The 16,323-nt window shown below is 40.1% G+C and overlaps 1 protein-coding gene across 3 annotated transcripts in view; it reads right to left on the bottom strand.

The window, feature by feature from the left end:
- Positions 1-16,323, bottom strand: part of RHBDD3 (rhomboid domain containing 3) — a 29,662-nt gene that overhangs the window by 8,119 nt on the left and 5,220 nt on the right. For 2 of the 3 annotated variants that reach the window (XM_089655439.1, XM_089655440.1), the window contains exons 2-3: positions 14,053-14,237; positions 2,202-2,585 (exon numbers count right to left, since the gene is read on the bottom strand). In XM_089655439.1, coding sequence (XP_089511565.1) covers positions 2,202-2,585; positions 14,053-14,188 — 520 coding nt within the window. In that variant the 5' untranslated portion in view covers positions 14,189-14,237. The remainder of the gene's footprint in view (positions 1-2,201; positions 2,586-14,052; positions 14,238-16,323) is intronic. The other variant, XM_089655441.1, reaches the window with a different exon arrangement.

A 16,323-nucleotide genomic window follows, 5' to 3' on the forward strand; every position in this document is an offset into this window, starting at 1 on the left:
TTTTTACTAACATTCTGGTATGGTGACACCAAACAGGTAGTAAGGTAAAAATCTGCAGCAGGAAGACAGCAAGCAATAAAAACAAGACATGTTCTAGCATTCCCCTACACTATCTGTGCCTAATATGATCTTGGCACACTGAAAGTTGTATGGATGACATTAGGCGTTATTCAACATGGAAGGCAATCAGTGCAGAATGGTGAATCTTCAGAGGGCAGGGTTGGAGAATATTTAAATATTGCAGAGAACCTTTTTTTTTAGTTTTCATGCATGCTGGTCCACAGTTTTTTCATACATTGTGAGATCATTAATAATGTTGTCAGTTCAGATTTTGCCCGATAAATCCAGCTATGACTCTTTACATATGGTAATATCAAGGACAGCATACTCAGCAACTCTTTACATGAACATGTTTCCTGGCTAAAAATTGGCATGAAGATGGATGAGAAAGAAGTAAGCACATCTAAAAAGATACTGTAAATAAAAACGGAGTGCCATTTCTTTTCTGCAATTCTCTTAAAGATCTCTCATTAGCGATAAAAACTTACTGCAGGTATATTGATTCATGTCTAATTCTCATCCTTGTAAAAAGAAATGCTAAATGATTCCCCAGTAATTCATAACTTTCTGGTTTCTACTACTGCAAGACAGCTCCTCCCCTGCATGAAGCCTGATTTGTGGGGGTGCCCTCTGTTGTTACCTCCCCCTCTACTTAGAGCGGGCCTGTCAGAAACTCCTGTGTGTTTACAGTGACACTAGAACCTGTGTGTGTTTACAGTGACACTAGAACCTGTGTGTGTTTACAGTGACACTAGAACCTGTGTGTGTTTACAGTGACACTAGAAGAGCTGAGTGTTCTACTCCTATCTGCTACTCTGTCCACTTCAGCTTCCATCTACTCTTTTTGCTCCATCTCTCATATTTTGTCCATTTCAGCTTCTATTTGCTCTACTCCATCTTCCGCACTCTATCATATCCAGCTTCATTGACTTTGCTCCATGACCTCTAGTCTGTCTGCCCCAGCTTCCATCCACCCTGTCTGTTCCATCTCTCCAACTCTGCTCCAGCTCCCATCCACTCTGTCTGCTTCATCTTCCCTAAACTCTCTGCTCCCTCTCCCCAAATCTGTCCCCTTCAATTTCCATTCACCTGTCTGCTCCGTCTTTCCCGCTCTGTTGACTTCATCTCAACCACTCTGTCCACTTCTGCTTCTATCCACTCTCTCTGCTCCATCTCCCACCAACTCTGTCCATTCCAGCACCATCAAATACAATGGCATCACTCCAGCTGACTAAGAAGCAAATATAGCTGTGTGTGCCTGACACCAGCAGTGTCAATCAATGATCATTAAGTATTTGTCTCCTGCAGAATAAAGTTGTTGGATAGTGGTGGGGAAGGGAGGGTGGCATGCTGTCAGCTCTGGATCCACTGCACCAGGTCCACCAACTTCAGACATTTTTTTTTTTTAGTTTTAGGTAGAACAAGCAAGAGTTAAAAGCCCTGTCAGTTTTGTATTGCTGTCAGTGTCCCAATTTGTGAGATTTCCGCGCCAGGTGACAGGTGTCAGACAAATCAGGAAGTGAAAGGAAAATCTCAATAGGAGCACATACAGCATTTGAAACCTGACACAGGTTACAATTTTTCCTAATGGATCATTCACACCATGGTGCAGAGATGTCAGTTTTTCAGCACGTGTTCTGCAAGGGCACAACCAAATTGTTCTCTATGTGTCCTGTTCACACCACAACACTGGTATCATGTGCAGATTTTTTCTGTACAGGAATCTCCAACGTGTATAAAAGTCACTGAAGTGCACATGAAAACTGATGTAAACTGATATCACTGCAAGTAAAATGTGCGTATCAGTTTCCATCAGTTTTCCTGAACGCATAGACTTAATGGAATATTCACACTTGTTTGTTTTGATGCAACAAAACTCTTGCACTTTGCTGCATGAAAATACATATCAAATAAAACTAACATTCTTTTCTACAGTATAGAACTCATTTAGACTGCAGTTTAGTGTAAAGACAAAGGAAAACTCTATGGGTTCATGCACACCTACATGTGTGCATTACCATGCATGCTGCATGCACAGAGAACAGTGGAAATCCAGCCTAATGATATGTTATTACTGGTGCTGATCATGCATGAGACGACTATTATCACAATGGTGTACAGAGTATCTGGTGAAAGGATACTGGCCAGTCCACTAATCACTCCACAGATATGATACAAAAGCGAAGACTGTGGCCACAAGTATTGTAAAGCTATTGTTATCCCACAGCACAATAAAGGTAGCATCTTCTTTCGCCGTCGCCATGGAACAGCTGGACTATGAGCTATCAACATGGACAAATTGGTAGCGAGGTATCCAGAGGCTGGGGCAACAGGAAGAGGCAGAAGCAAGGAAATTAAAATGTAAATTGTGGCACTGCACAAAGTACACATACAAGAGAGATGGAGAAAACACAGGGTGCCGATGTGGTGTTCTAATTGCCAGTGCAGGATTGGGAACAAGAGAAGAGATATTATCAGAAGCTGATTGTTAATGGAACACAGCCCATGTGTTAGCAAACGATGGCCTGAAAAAAATACAAATCAGATGTCAGTAATCTATAAAAGCACTACTGAAGCCTGTATGAAAAACATAATAGTAAAACTATTCATACAACACAAATTAATTAATTCTCATTGTTCTGGCTGCTTAAAGCTAACATTTTGAAGGCTTCTAGCAGTTACTGCATTATGTTTCCTACTGTTTTATTACATAAAAGCTTTCCATGAAAGTCTTTATATGACACACACATAAGACATGAAGCAAAACTGACTCTAAAGCTTTGAATGTATTTCTCTCTATATATGCCTCTGTGTTACTACATTAGCTTTTAAGACTAGCAGGACAAAAGCTCCAAAGCATAGCAAATGACAGTAACCTGAATATGGCTGAACTGTGAATCTTTTGTTATATTTACATGGATGCTGTCTATGGCTTTGCAACCCTTTGCATTTTGTTTCAAAAGAGGGTTGTCAGATACTGAAAAAGTGTTTTAGTCATCATGCCCATTCTAGTTTGCAATTTGTTAGGTCAACATGTTTAACCTAGTTTTGTGTCCAAACACAGTGTGCTTTCTTTTACTTAAAAAAAAAAAAAATGTATTTATTTTTATTAATATTTATTGATTTTCAACAAAATACATTTTACCATCATTTTCTCCAATTAAAAAAAGGAAACGAAACAATATACCATGATTATCCCCCTAAATATCTTTATTCCCCCCCACTTACCATTCACATTCATCTCCCACCCTCCTGCCCCCCCCCCCATCCCAACCACTCTGCGTTTTCCTACCTCCTCACTATGGAAAGCAATCAAAGTATGTTTAATAGGATATTACATCTTCATATACTTCACCTTTCTTTTATGATCTTCCCATTTTTTCCATTTTGCATAAAATGTCCCCATCTTGTCTACGTGCATATAATAAAGTTTCTCCATCTCACAAATCTGATTTTCTCTAACTACCCAATCCTCTTCCATTGGCACTTCCTTTTTTCGCCAGAACCTGGGTATCAGACTCTTCGCTGCACTCAAAAAATACCATATACCCGATTCCTTATATAATTTTACTGACAACTCTGTATCGTGGAAAAGACAAACCTCTGGGTCTAACCTAATATTGATTTCGGTAATCCTTCCTACTAAGTGAACTATTTTCTTCCAAAATGTTTGTATTTTTGAGCACTCCCACCATATGTGATACAACGTGCCTATCTCCCCACAACCCCTCCAACACAATGGTGAAATCTCCCCATTCATTTTATGTTCAATTTGTGGTGTAATGTGCCATCTTATCAAACACTTATAATTTATTTCCACCTCTCGCATGCTATTATTTTTGTGAATTAATCTATAAATTTTCTTCTGCTTCCCCTCGTCTATTTCCATCCCCAAATCTCTTTCCCATTTCCCTATATACATTGGTTTTGTGCTGGTGTCTAAATCAGTGATTATCTTATATATTTTAGCAATTCCGTGTTTTCCATCTCCCCGTGATTCCAAGAATTTTTCAAATGGATTCCAATCTTTTCTAGTTCTCAAAGGCTTCGGGAGTCTCCCAACAAAGTGCTTCAATTGGTGATAACACCACTCATCCATCCTATTGAAAACGTCTCCTTTCTTCTTTTCCAACTCTTTATATGATCCCAATTCCTTCCCCACCATTATATCTCTCAATTGCGCATCCTCCTTTATAATCCATTTTCCTGTGATACCCTCCCTACCTGGGGCGAAAAACTCTGTATTCCTTAGTGGTATTATTAGTGAATTAAAAACCCACCCCTTCTGTCTGTGCAATATTTCCCAAACTCTTAAAGCATTTAACGTGTACATGCTTGTGTTAACATCTAATCCCCTGTATTGTGCGGGCACCCATATGATCCCACCCAGATTTGTTCCACTCAGTGTATTTTCAATTTTGGCCCAACTTTTCCCAGGATTGTGCGTCCAATCAAAAATTCTTGCCAATATTACAGATTTATAATATCTCTTAAAGTCTGGTACTCCCAACCCACCCCTCTCTTTATTTCTACTCAACGTTTCATAACATATTCTAGGTTTTTTGTTCCTCCATATATATCTTGTTATTATTTTTTTAAGTTCTTTAAAATATACCTCTGGAAGTTTGATTGGAACCATTTGGAATTTATATAAGACTTTGGGCACAATTACCATTTTTATCAGATTTATGCATCCTATCCAAGACTGGTTACCTCCCCCTAATCTCTTTAATTCCTCTTTAATCTCATTTAGTAGTGAAATATAATTTAGTTTATACAAATTCCTATATGAAGCAGAAAGTTTTACCCCTAGATACTTTAATTCTTTTTCCCTCCATACGAAGGGAAATTCTCCTTGTATTTTTTCTTTTTCACTGTTTGTAAGATTTATATTTAAGATCTCAGTTTTTGTCGGGTTAATTTTTAAATTTGATACCTCCCCATATTCCTTCATTAACCTCATTAAATTTGGGAGAGTTATCCTAGGATTTCCCACATAGAACATCAGGTCATCCGCGCAGGCCGCCACCTTATGTTCTCTATCTCCTATCCATATTTCCTTTATATCTATATTCTTCCTTATTGTAGATAGCAATGGCTCCAAAGATAAAACATATAACAATGGGGACAGTGGGCATCCCTGTCTTGTTCCATTTGACATCTCGAAAAACTCCGACCTTTCTCCATTAAACCATAATAGCTGCTGAGGGCCATCTATATAACTTTCCAATCCACTCTCTCATTCTAATTCCCAGCCCTAGCGCTTCCAAGGTGTCCATCATAAATCTCCAATTCACTCTATCGAATGCCTTTTCTGCGTCAATTGACAACAACACCACCGGGGTTTTCCCTTTTCTACTTTCCTGAATGAGCAACAAATGATCTCAACCCGTTGTCTCTGCCCTCTCTTCCTGGGACGAACCTCACCTGATCCTCGTGTATCCAATCAGGCATTAAATCTTTCAACCTATTTGCCAATACCTTTGTGTACAATTTAGTATCTACATTCAAAAATTAGATTGGTCTATAACTTGAGCACTGGGAGGCATCCTTATCTTCCTTATGAATTAAAATTACATAAGCCTGTAGAGATTCTTGCCTCATTTCCATCTCCCCCCCAGGGCATTCATGTATACCTTCAATTTGGGTATTAACAGTTCTTTATATTTTTTATAGTATCTCACAGTATACCCATCTGGCCCCGGGCTTTTCCTAGCCATAGTACTTTTTAATGCTGTTTTTATTTCTTCTAGTGTAATTTCTGATTCTAGGGAGTTCGATTGTACGTCACTCAGTTTTGGTAGGCCTGCGTTTTTTAGGTATGTTCTTCTTTTTTCATCATTTACTCTTTCAACTTTATTTATAGTATCTTGGGAGATGATATTATACAGCTTACTATAATATTCATTAAATACTTTAGCAATGTCTTTAGTTGAGTGAACCACTTCATCCTTGGGATTTCTTATTTTTTCTATATAATTCCTATTTTTCTTTTTCCTTAAGGCTCTCATTAAGTACTTTCCCGGCCTATCTCCCCATCTATACCTTTCACTTATTACTTTATTAAAAACTCTTCTTATTTCCTCTTCCATCAAGGTCTCTAGCTCTTCATTCTTTTTTATTATCTTCTTCATTATCTCCTTAGATATTTTACTTTTATGCACCTGTTCAAGATCGAATATTTCCTTTAAAAGTCTGCTAATTTTTTCCCCCCTTTCTTTTTTGCCCCCATTGCAATAAGTAATCCTCTTATGTAAGCCTTATGAGCCTCGCACACTGTAGCCACCGACACTTCTCCCGTATCATTCTCTGATTTCCATCTCAATCTTCTGATCAATCTCATGATCCAGAAGAAGTGCCTCATTCATCTTCCAAACTAAGCCTCTCTTCACCTCTCCTCCCCATCTTGATTTCATTACAACAGGGGCATGATCTGATATAGACCGTACTTCAATTTTTGCTTCTGCTACAGACTCTATAAATCGGTGTTCTATCAGTATATAATCCAATCTAGAGTATGTCTCATGTGCATGTGAGAAGAAGGTATAGTCTCTGTCTTTCATGTACTTAATTCTCCATATATCTACCAGTTGGCATTCATGTATCAACTTCTTTAATGATCTCAGAGACCTACTCTCCTCCCTCTGCACAGAAGAGGTTGTATCCATCCGCAGATCCATAGAAACATTAAAATCTCCAGCCACTATCAGACGGCCTTTTTTAAAACCCATCGGTTTTTTCAATACTCCCTTCAAATATACAGTCAGGTCCATAAATATTGGGACATTGACACAATTCTAACATTTTTGGCTCTATACACCACCACAATGGATCTGAAATGAAACAAATAAGATGTGCTTTAACTGCAGACTGTCAGCTTTTATTTGAGGGTATTTACATCCAAATCAGGTGAACGGTGTAGTAACTACAATAGTTTGCATATGTGCCTCCCACTTGTTAAGGGACCAAAAGTAATGGGACAGAATAATAATCATAAATCAAACTTTCACTTTTTAATACTTGGTTGCAAATCCTTTGCAGTCAATTACAGCCTGAAGTCTGGAACGCATAGACATCACCAGACGCTGGGTTTCATCCCTGGTGATGCTCTGCCAGGCCTCTACTGCAACTGTCTTCAGTTCCTGCTTGTTCTTGGGGCATTTTTCCTTCAGTTTTGTCTTCAGCAAGTGAAATGCATGCTCAATCGGATTCAGGTCAGGTGATTGACTTGGCCATTGCATAACATTCCACTTCTTTCCCTTAAAAAAATCTTTGGTTGCTTTTGCAGTATGCTTTGGGTCATTGTCCATCTGCACTGTGAAGTGGCGTCCAATGAGTTCTGAAGCATTTGGCTGAAAATGAGCAGATAATATTGCCCAAAACACTTCAGAATTCATCCTGCTGCTTTTGTCAGCAGTCACATCATCAATAAATACAAGAGAACCAGTTCCATTGGCAGCCATACATGCCCACGCCATGACACTACCACCACCATGCTTCACTGATGAGGTGGTATGCTTAGGATCATGAGCAGTTCCTTTCCTTCTCCATACTCTTCTCTTCCCATCACTCTGGTACAAGTTGATCTTGGTCTCATCTATCCATAGGATGTTGTTCCAGAACTGTGAAGGCTTTTTTAGATGTCGTTTGGCAAACTCTAATCTGGCTTTCCTGTTTTTGAGGCTCACCAATGGTTTACATCTTGTGGTGAACAATCTGTATTCACTCTGGTGAAGTCTTCTCTTGATTGTTGACCTTGACACACATACACCTACCTCCTGGAGAGTGTTCTTGATTTGGCCAACTGTTGTGACGGGTGTTTTCTTCACCAGGGAAAGAATTCTTCGGTCATCCACCACAGTTGTTTTCCGTGGTCTTCCAGGTCTTTTGGTGTTGCTGAGCTCACCAGTGCGTTCCTTCTTTTTAAGAATGTTCCAAACAGTTGTTTTGGCCAAGCCTAATGTTTTTGCTATCTCTCTGATGGGTTTGTTTTGTTTTTTCAGCCTAATGATGGCTTGCTTCACTGATAGTGACAGCTCTTTGGATCTCATCTTGAGAGTTGACAGCAACAGATTCCAAATGCAAATAGCACACTTGAAATGAACTCTGGACCTTTTATCTGCTCATTGTAATTGGGATAATGAGGGAATGACACACACCTGGCCATGGAACAGCTGAGAAGCCAATTGTCCCATTACTTTTGGTCCCTTAACAAGTTGGAGGCACATATGCAAACTGTTATAATTCCTACACCGTTCACCTGATTTGGATACATTGGTAAATACCCTCAAATTAAAGCTGACAGTCTGCAGTTAAAGCACATCTTGTTCGTTTCATTTCAAATCCATTGTGGTGGTGTATAGAGCCAAAAATGTTAGAATTGTGTCGATGTCCCAATATTTATGGACCTGACTGTATCTCTCGCTTCTTATTTGGGCAGTATATGTTAACTATTGTACACTCAATTTCTTGCAGGTTACCCCTCAGAAACAGAAATCTTACCTCAGGATTCGTCATTCTATTCTCCAACTCAAACCTTATATTCTTTGCGAACCCTATAGCTACCAGCTTTGCTCTTTTAATAGGTGAATCTGCATAGTACCATACCGGGTAGTGTCTAGTATTCAGCCAAACATTTGACTCAATCTCTAGATGTGTCTCCTGTAAAAAAAAACCACTGAAGATGTTCTGTGTTGCAACTCTCTAAATAATCTAAATCTCTTCCCAGGACAATACAACCCCTTTACATTATACATTACAAAGTGTACTTCTTCCATATTTCCCTTCTCCTCCACCTCCTTCCCTCTACTGCTACTCTCATAACTCCTCTCAGCTCGCAGAGTGTTACCCCTAATACCCCCCTCCCTCCTCTCTCTCCCCAACCCTAGCACCCCACCCACCCACACCCACCCCCCTTCGTCCTCCCTCTTTTTAGGCTTGAAATTTGCCTACTAATCATTTGTGAGCCAAAACCCACCTTTCATTTAAAACCTTGGGGTTGAACTCCATCCATATACGGCTCTCCTTTTCCCAACCCCCCTGTCTCTTTATTTATCTAGTTCAATAACTTCTCGCCGACACTTGGGAATGAAAACAGCATTTGAACAGAGAAATCATGGAGAGAGAAAGAGGAGAGAGGAAAGAAGAGAAAAAAAAAAACAAAACCCTCTCTCTTTTCAACCATTCCCCTCCCTACCCTCCCCCTCCTACTAACTGCCAATCCTCTTTTCCCATATCCCCTATATCTCTTTCTTCTTCTTCCCACCCTGGTAACCTTATTCTCTGTAAGTCAAGTCTATCACAAAAGTCTCTCAAGTCCTCAGGAAATCTCAGAATAGCCGTGAGTCCGTTTTTCCATCCAATTAAGCTTGCCTGGGCTCCCCATCTATACTGCCCATTCTGTTTTCTCATCAAATCCACAAGGGGTTTTAAAGATCTCTTTCTCCATAATGTCTCTGGTGCTAAGTCCGCAAAAATTTGAATATTTACTTATTCGTAATTGATATTCGTTCTTCCCTTAATTTTCTTCCAAATCTCTTCTTTATCACTCAACCTGTGAAATTGGATAATTATATCTCTCGATCTTTCTCTATCTTTTCCTTGTTGGGCTTATCCTATTCTAAATACGCCGTCCAATTTAAACATTTCTGAAGTAGGTTTGTCCAATATTGAGTTTAAGATTTTGTTCATTAACCCTTTTAAATCCTCTCCCTGTGGACTCTCTGGGATTCCTCGTATCCTGAGATTACTCCTTCTATCCCTATTTTCTTGGACCTCTATTTTGTAAAGCAATTTCTTTTGATCTTTCCTGATTTCCAGTGTCCGTTTCTTAAGTTCTAAGATATCTTGGGCATGATTTTTAAGTTTTTCCTCCGTTTCTTCCACTCTGAATAGCAATTGCCCAAAATCATTCCGTATTGTTTCTATTTCTTGCTTTATTGACTTTTCCAAACTTTTAAACATTTCTGCCATCTCTTTCTTATTCGGCACTTGCAATTCCCTTTCAAGTTCTCTCCCCTCCCTATTTTCTAACATATGTTGACTGCCATTGTCCATTCCTAGGGATAGTCTAGGGCTTTTTTCCAAACTGATTTCCAATTCGCTCTTTTCATTTATCCCCAGGGGTCTTTCTGGGGTTACATTCCACTGAGACGTACACTTTTTAATCGAGCCAGCCTGAGCTCCCTTGGCCCCACTTCCTTTAACATTTTTGTTCTTCATATCTTCTGAAAGATTGACTCCTTATCAGCCACCAGGGAAAACTCAAATAGACAAAGGGAGGACGAATTTAACCTACTATTTTAGTGTCCACTTTATCTTTCACCTTCATTTCTATGGTCATTTATCTTATTCCACTTTCTCTTCCACGTCTCCAATCTCCCTAAGAATCCCCTGGGAATCCCCCTTCTCCACTTCACACACTGTTCCTTCGTGACCTGCCAAGCCAAGCAATATACAATTATCAAAAGCTGCTCTCACTCACCCTCCTCTTCCTTGCTTTCTCTGTGAGATGGCTCAGGCTGCTTTTGTTAGGCTCTCCAGGCACTTTTCCTTTCCTCAGGGTGTCTCGGGATACTTGAATCCTTAGTGGTCTGGCAGGGCACCCGCTCGCCCACCGACTTGGGATCCGAGAAACTGACCGGGGAGCAAATTGGGAAACCTGCCGCGTCTCTCTCTCTCCTCCAGATGCCGGCCAGCTTCTCTTCCTCCCAGTGCTCCCCCGCAGCACCCACGCGGCCCACCCCGCCTCCCCGGCAACCCGCTGCTCCCTCCAGGCTCCCCGCTGCAAACCTCGCCCAGCGTCCCAGAGGGAGCAACAGCTGGACCCGTCCCCACCCCCCGGGCACCACCACACCCCCAAGGCCGAGACCCCATCTCCCACTGGTAGGTCTAGGGGTAGGTGGCAGACAACGCTAAGCCATGGGGGGGTTTAGGGTCAGAAGTTTTTTCGGAGAGCACCTACATCGTGCTTTCCGATGCCGCCATGTTCAGGCCCCACCCCCACTGCTTAATACATTTCTGCTATACAGAGATACTCAAAAATGTCCTGAATTCTGTGTACAAATCAGTTGGATTTATCATCATTTTACTGCATATAGAGGAAAACCATAAAAAATAAAGTCAGTGCAAAATGACATAAAGTGGCTTGACTGATCCCTCCTAGATATCTGTTAAGAGCCTAAGGTCTAATGGATCAATGGGACCCATCCAAGGGCCTGTGCAGGCACCTCTGAGGCCCACTAACCACTACTAAACAGGGATGATTTACACTAATCGTCAAAAGTATGGGGGGGGGTGTGAGCTGAATTTGATGAATTAATCTGATTGGGGAAGATCACATTAGGGACCATGGATGGTGGCAAACTGTAAGAGGGCTAGTGAAGTTTATATATGAAAGAGTTTTAGATTAGGAGATGAGAAGGAAAGAGTAGATACCACAAGAGGCATCTTGGGATGTGGATTTCCCATATATTCACATTTCTGAAAACTGAGAGCTTCATCCTTAAATCGACACTAAAAATTATATTCAATTATGTATTCCGAAGTCAATAAAAATGCCTTCTATTGCCCTCCAATTTCCTTTTTTTTTTTTATTGCTGTGATCTGACTGTTTTTGTTGAAAGGTGGCTACCTGGCTACCTCCTTTCTTTTACTTAATACATGTCTGCTATACAGAGATACTCAAAAATGTCCTGAATTCTGTGTACAAATCAGTTAGATTTATCATCATTTTACTGCATATAGAGAAAAACAACCATAAAAAATAAAGTCAGTGCAAAATGACATAAAGTGGCTTGACTGATCCCTCCTAGATATCTGTTAAGAGCCTAAGGTCTGGCGGATGAATGAGACCCGTCCAAGGGCCTGTGCAGGCACCTCTGAGGCCCACTAACCACTACTAAACAGGGATGATTTACACTAATCGTCAAAGTATGGTGGGTGAGCTGAATTTGATGAATTAATCTGATTGGGGAAGATCACAATAGGGACCATGGATGGTGGCAAACTATAAGAGGGCTAGTGGAGTTTATATATGCAAGACTTTTAGATGAGGAGATGAGAAGGAAAGAGTAGATACCACAAGAGGCATCTTGGGATGTGAATTTCCCATATATTCACATTTCAGAAAACTGAGAGCTTCATCCTTAACCTCCCTGGCGGTATGATTATTTCAGATTTTTGGTGCTGAAAGCAGTACCATTATTTTGCATGGAAATATGTAGTTTTTTTTATTGTAGGCCTGTAATTTAGGAATAACTCCCTGAAATCTGTCCGAACAAGAGTCTAGTAAACATTCTGGATATGATAAAACTTGGAACAAGAAATCATAAATTATAATTTAATAAATAATCATAAAAATAATAATAAATTTAATTCAATAATATAATCAAACCAAAAACACTGAAATTTTAAATATCCAAGTTTGCACATCGCTGAGCAAAGTCGCAAAATCGTTTTCAGTGTCTGATGACGAATTTCCCCACAAATCATTATCACTCAATTCTGCAAGTGGTTCTGATTTACTATCGCTGTTCTCTAGCTGGTCTAAAACCGCTTTTGACCTAAAGGGAACGCTTTTTGGACGCCATGGACTTTTCTAAGTTTCCAGGCAGAAAGAACAGTCAAAATGCAGGCAGGGCACAGGACAAAGAATTAGGGACAAAATGTATGTGAAATGCTTTGAAACAGCAATGTTTTACTATTTAATAATAATTTTTAAAAATATTACATCTTTTTTAAATTTCAAATTTGCCGCCGGTTCCGGCGCCCGTACGTCCCGACGTCACAGGGACCGGAACATGGAAGCCAGATGCCGGCATCGGCCGGAGGAGATGGCCGGGATGCTGCAGGGGACACATCGCGGGAGCGAAGGACAAGGTAAGCGCTGCAGTGAATCCCTGAGCAACGTCGCATGGTCAGCCCGAGTGTAGCTCGGGGTTACCGCTTTTGGTACTGAAATTCTACACCGAGCTACACTCAGGAATACCGCCAGGGAGGTTAAAGCGACACTAAAAATTCTATTCAAGTATGTATTCCTAAGTCAAAAAAATGCCTTCTATTGCCCTTCAAATTTATAAATTCCTTTTTTTTTTGCTGCAATCTATTTGTTGGAAGGTGGCTACTTGGCTACCTCCATTCTCCATGGTCCCATTGTATGTATGGACATAGCCACCCTCTCTTGCTCGCTCCTGATATGTACTATTGACTATGGGATTTGTATTGTGTATAGTGCAGTGCACATGATGGCCACTAATGTTTCTGCTCATTCCAAACAAATGGAAGTGAGGGGTGAAAAAGAGAGGTTCGGGAGCTCACAGCAGGCGTAACAAAGAGGCAGGAAAAACACAGTAAAAAACCATATCACAAAAAATAGATTACAGGGCCATTAAGTGTTGTATGGATTATTGTTCTATAAAAAGGATATTTTTTTGTGTCACTTTATTACTTGAAGGCTAAATTAAATTCATTGTGCCACATTGTAAAAATGGTGCATTTTAGAACTTCCTCAATTTGTTGCAAGAGTTGCTGTCAGAACTAAAAGTGTTGCATATGCTTCATGAATTTGGCTAAATATGCCAGAAAAGTGGCACAGCAGATTTATTGAATTCCCCCCCATTGTTTTTCTACATTTTACATGCACTTTAAATGCAAACCTGCTACTTTTCAATTAATTGTCTTTTACTTAAAGTCCATTTAAAATGAAATGCCCATCTAAGATTACCTTGTCTACAGGATGGCAATGCTGCTATCCAATTTCTCTTCAGAACAAACAGCATTGTCACCTATTATGCAATTTTTTTTTACATTTTATTTTGCTCATTGCTGCTCTTTAACTGTTTTACCGAATTCCTAACAAATCATACCAGTCAACAAGAATGCCAGTTGATCTGTTTAGCTATTTTTATAATGCTACCACACATTTTTCAATAAAATATGGTCAACTGAGTATAAGTAGTCAGTTCTGTTTAATATGCTATAAAATAATCTCACCATCCCAAATTTCCTGTAGAGTTTCAAGGTGCAGTTCAAGATCAGTGCAAGACGCCATTAAATTCCCAAACACGATCAGAAGCATCAATAAACAGCATCCTAGTGATGGGCCTGTCCCCAGCACCAGTCTTAGCATTTCTACAAAATCTATGATTACTCCAGAGTCTGGTAATCCTTGGGATCACCTGCAAGACAGAAATTTTAGGAATTAACAAGGTAGGCAATAAAAATAATGTGCTTGTCTTGATGTTGTAGACTCACTGCCACATTCATCCAGGCCGGCTTCCCTACAGCTTCACAGCAAAGAGGAAATTTAAATGGCCAACTCTGTACTCAGACCTGTCTGCTGTTTTTGATACAGTTGACCACACACTCCTCCCCTTTAAAGAAACTCCAGTCTCCTGGACTCTAAGACTCTGTTCTGTCATGGTGCTTCTCCTACCCATCCCAATTTCAGTGTCACCTACAACTCTACCTCTTCCTCGTCACAAGCCCCCCAAGCCTCAGTTCTCGGACCCTTTCTAGTCTTTGTGTCTGCTTCCTCCCACGTCAGTTGATAACCTCCCACAGCTTCCAATACTACATCCAATATCTCTCTACACTTCAGCTTACCACTTCAGTCTCCTTCTGCATGACTAATTAACTGACATATAAATATGAATGTCACACCACTTCTTTTAAAAACTGAGCTCAATGTACGTTTACCTTTTGGAACCTGATCAGACACACCTGATGGCTAAAGGTCCAAAAGCACTCACTCCACTAGTAAAGTGAGCTTAACAGGAAGAGGGTGGCCTTAACCTCCTTGGCGGTATGATTATTTCCGATTTTTTGTGCTGAAAGCGGTACCATTTTTTTTGCATGGAAATATGTATTTTTTTATTGTAGGCCTGTAATTTTTAGGAATAACTCACTGAAATCTGTCCGAACAAGAGTCTAGTAAGCATCCCGGGTAGGATAAAATTTGAAACACGAAATCATAAATTATAATTTAATAAATAATCATAAAAAATAATAATAATATAATAATAATAAATTTAATTCAATAATATAATCAAATCAAACACACTGAAATTTTATATACAGAGGCAAATTCGCACATCGCTGACCAAAGTCACAAAATCATTTTCAATGTCTGATGACGAATTTCCCCATGAATCATTATCACTCAATTCTGCAAGTGGTTCTGATTTACTATCGCTGTTCTCTAGCTGGTCTTTTGACCTAAAGGGACACTTTTTGGACGTCATGGACTTTTCTAAGTTTCCAGGCAGAAAGAACAGTCAAAATGCAGGCAGGGGACAGGACAAAGCAGTAGGGACAAAATGTATGTGAAATGCATTGATACAGGAATGTTTTACTATGTAATAATCATTTTTTAAAAAATGACATTTTTTAAAAATTTCAAATTTGCCCCGACGTCACAGGGACCAGAACACGGAAGCCGGATGCCGGCATCGGCCGGAGGAGATGGCCGGGGACGCTGCAGGGGACACATCGCAGGAGCGTAGGACAAGGTAAGTGCTGCAGGGACTCCCTGAGCAACATCGCATGGTCAGCCCGAGTGTAGCTCGGGGTTACCGCTCTTGGTACTGAAATTTTACCCCGAGCTACACTCGGGAATACCGCCAAGGAGGTTAAAGTAAAACTTCCCTCTCTCAATCAACATGGACTATTTTTATTCCTTATGCTGCTAGCATTAGTAAATAGATAGGAACGTATATCATATTTACTTGTTTTAAACTATTTTTTTAACATTTCTTCTTTTACTTTCTGGTTTCTTGCCAAGGGTTCGTTCACACTTGCTTTGGACTAAAGAGTGATTCACGCTCCGATTGCCCTTCAGAGGGTATTTGACAGGTGGTGATTAAGGGCTCATGTACACTGCAGATGCTAAACTAACGTTCAAGAGCTATTGAGTGTTTTTTTTCAGCAGCCCCTGAACTCTACTTTATGTTTTTCTGTGTCCATATACACATAGTCATTTACAGTCGTTTACAGGCAGTTGAGTTTACAGTCGTTTTCTTGAACGCACCAAAATTGTGTTCAGGAGTAGATTTTACCGGAGTTTCAAACACTAAATGCATGTAAACGTGGTTAACCGCATTTACAAGCGTTTGCGTTTTGACGCGTTTTTTGACAGGTTCATAGCCAAATGCGGTCCAGAGCCTTTTTTCTTCATCAAAAATGCATGCAAAGCGTTTTCCATGTATTCAAATGGACCCAGTACACCAGAACAGTCAGTACCAGGTTTTGCTTGAAGGACAAAAT

Source organism: Staurois parvus, unplaced genomic scaffold (genome assembly GCF_062004578.1).
Source record: "Staurois parvus isolate SC_StPar_1 unplaced genomic scaffold, SC_StPar_1.0 ptg000840l, whole genome shotgun sequence".
NCBI lineage: Eukaryota > Metazoa > Chordata > Amphibia > Anura > Ranidae > Staurois > Staurois parvus.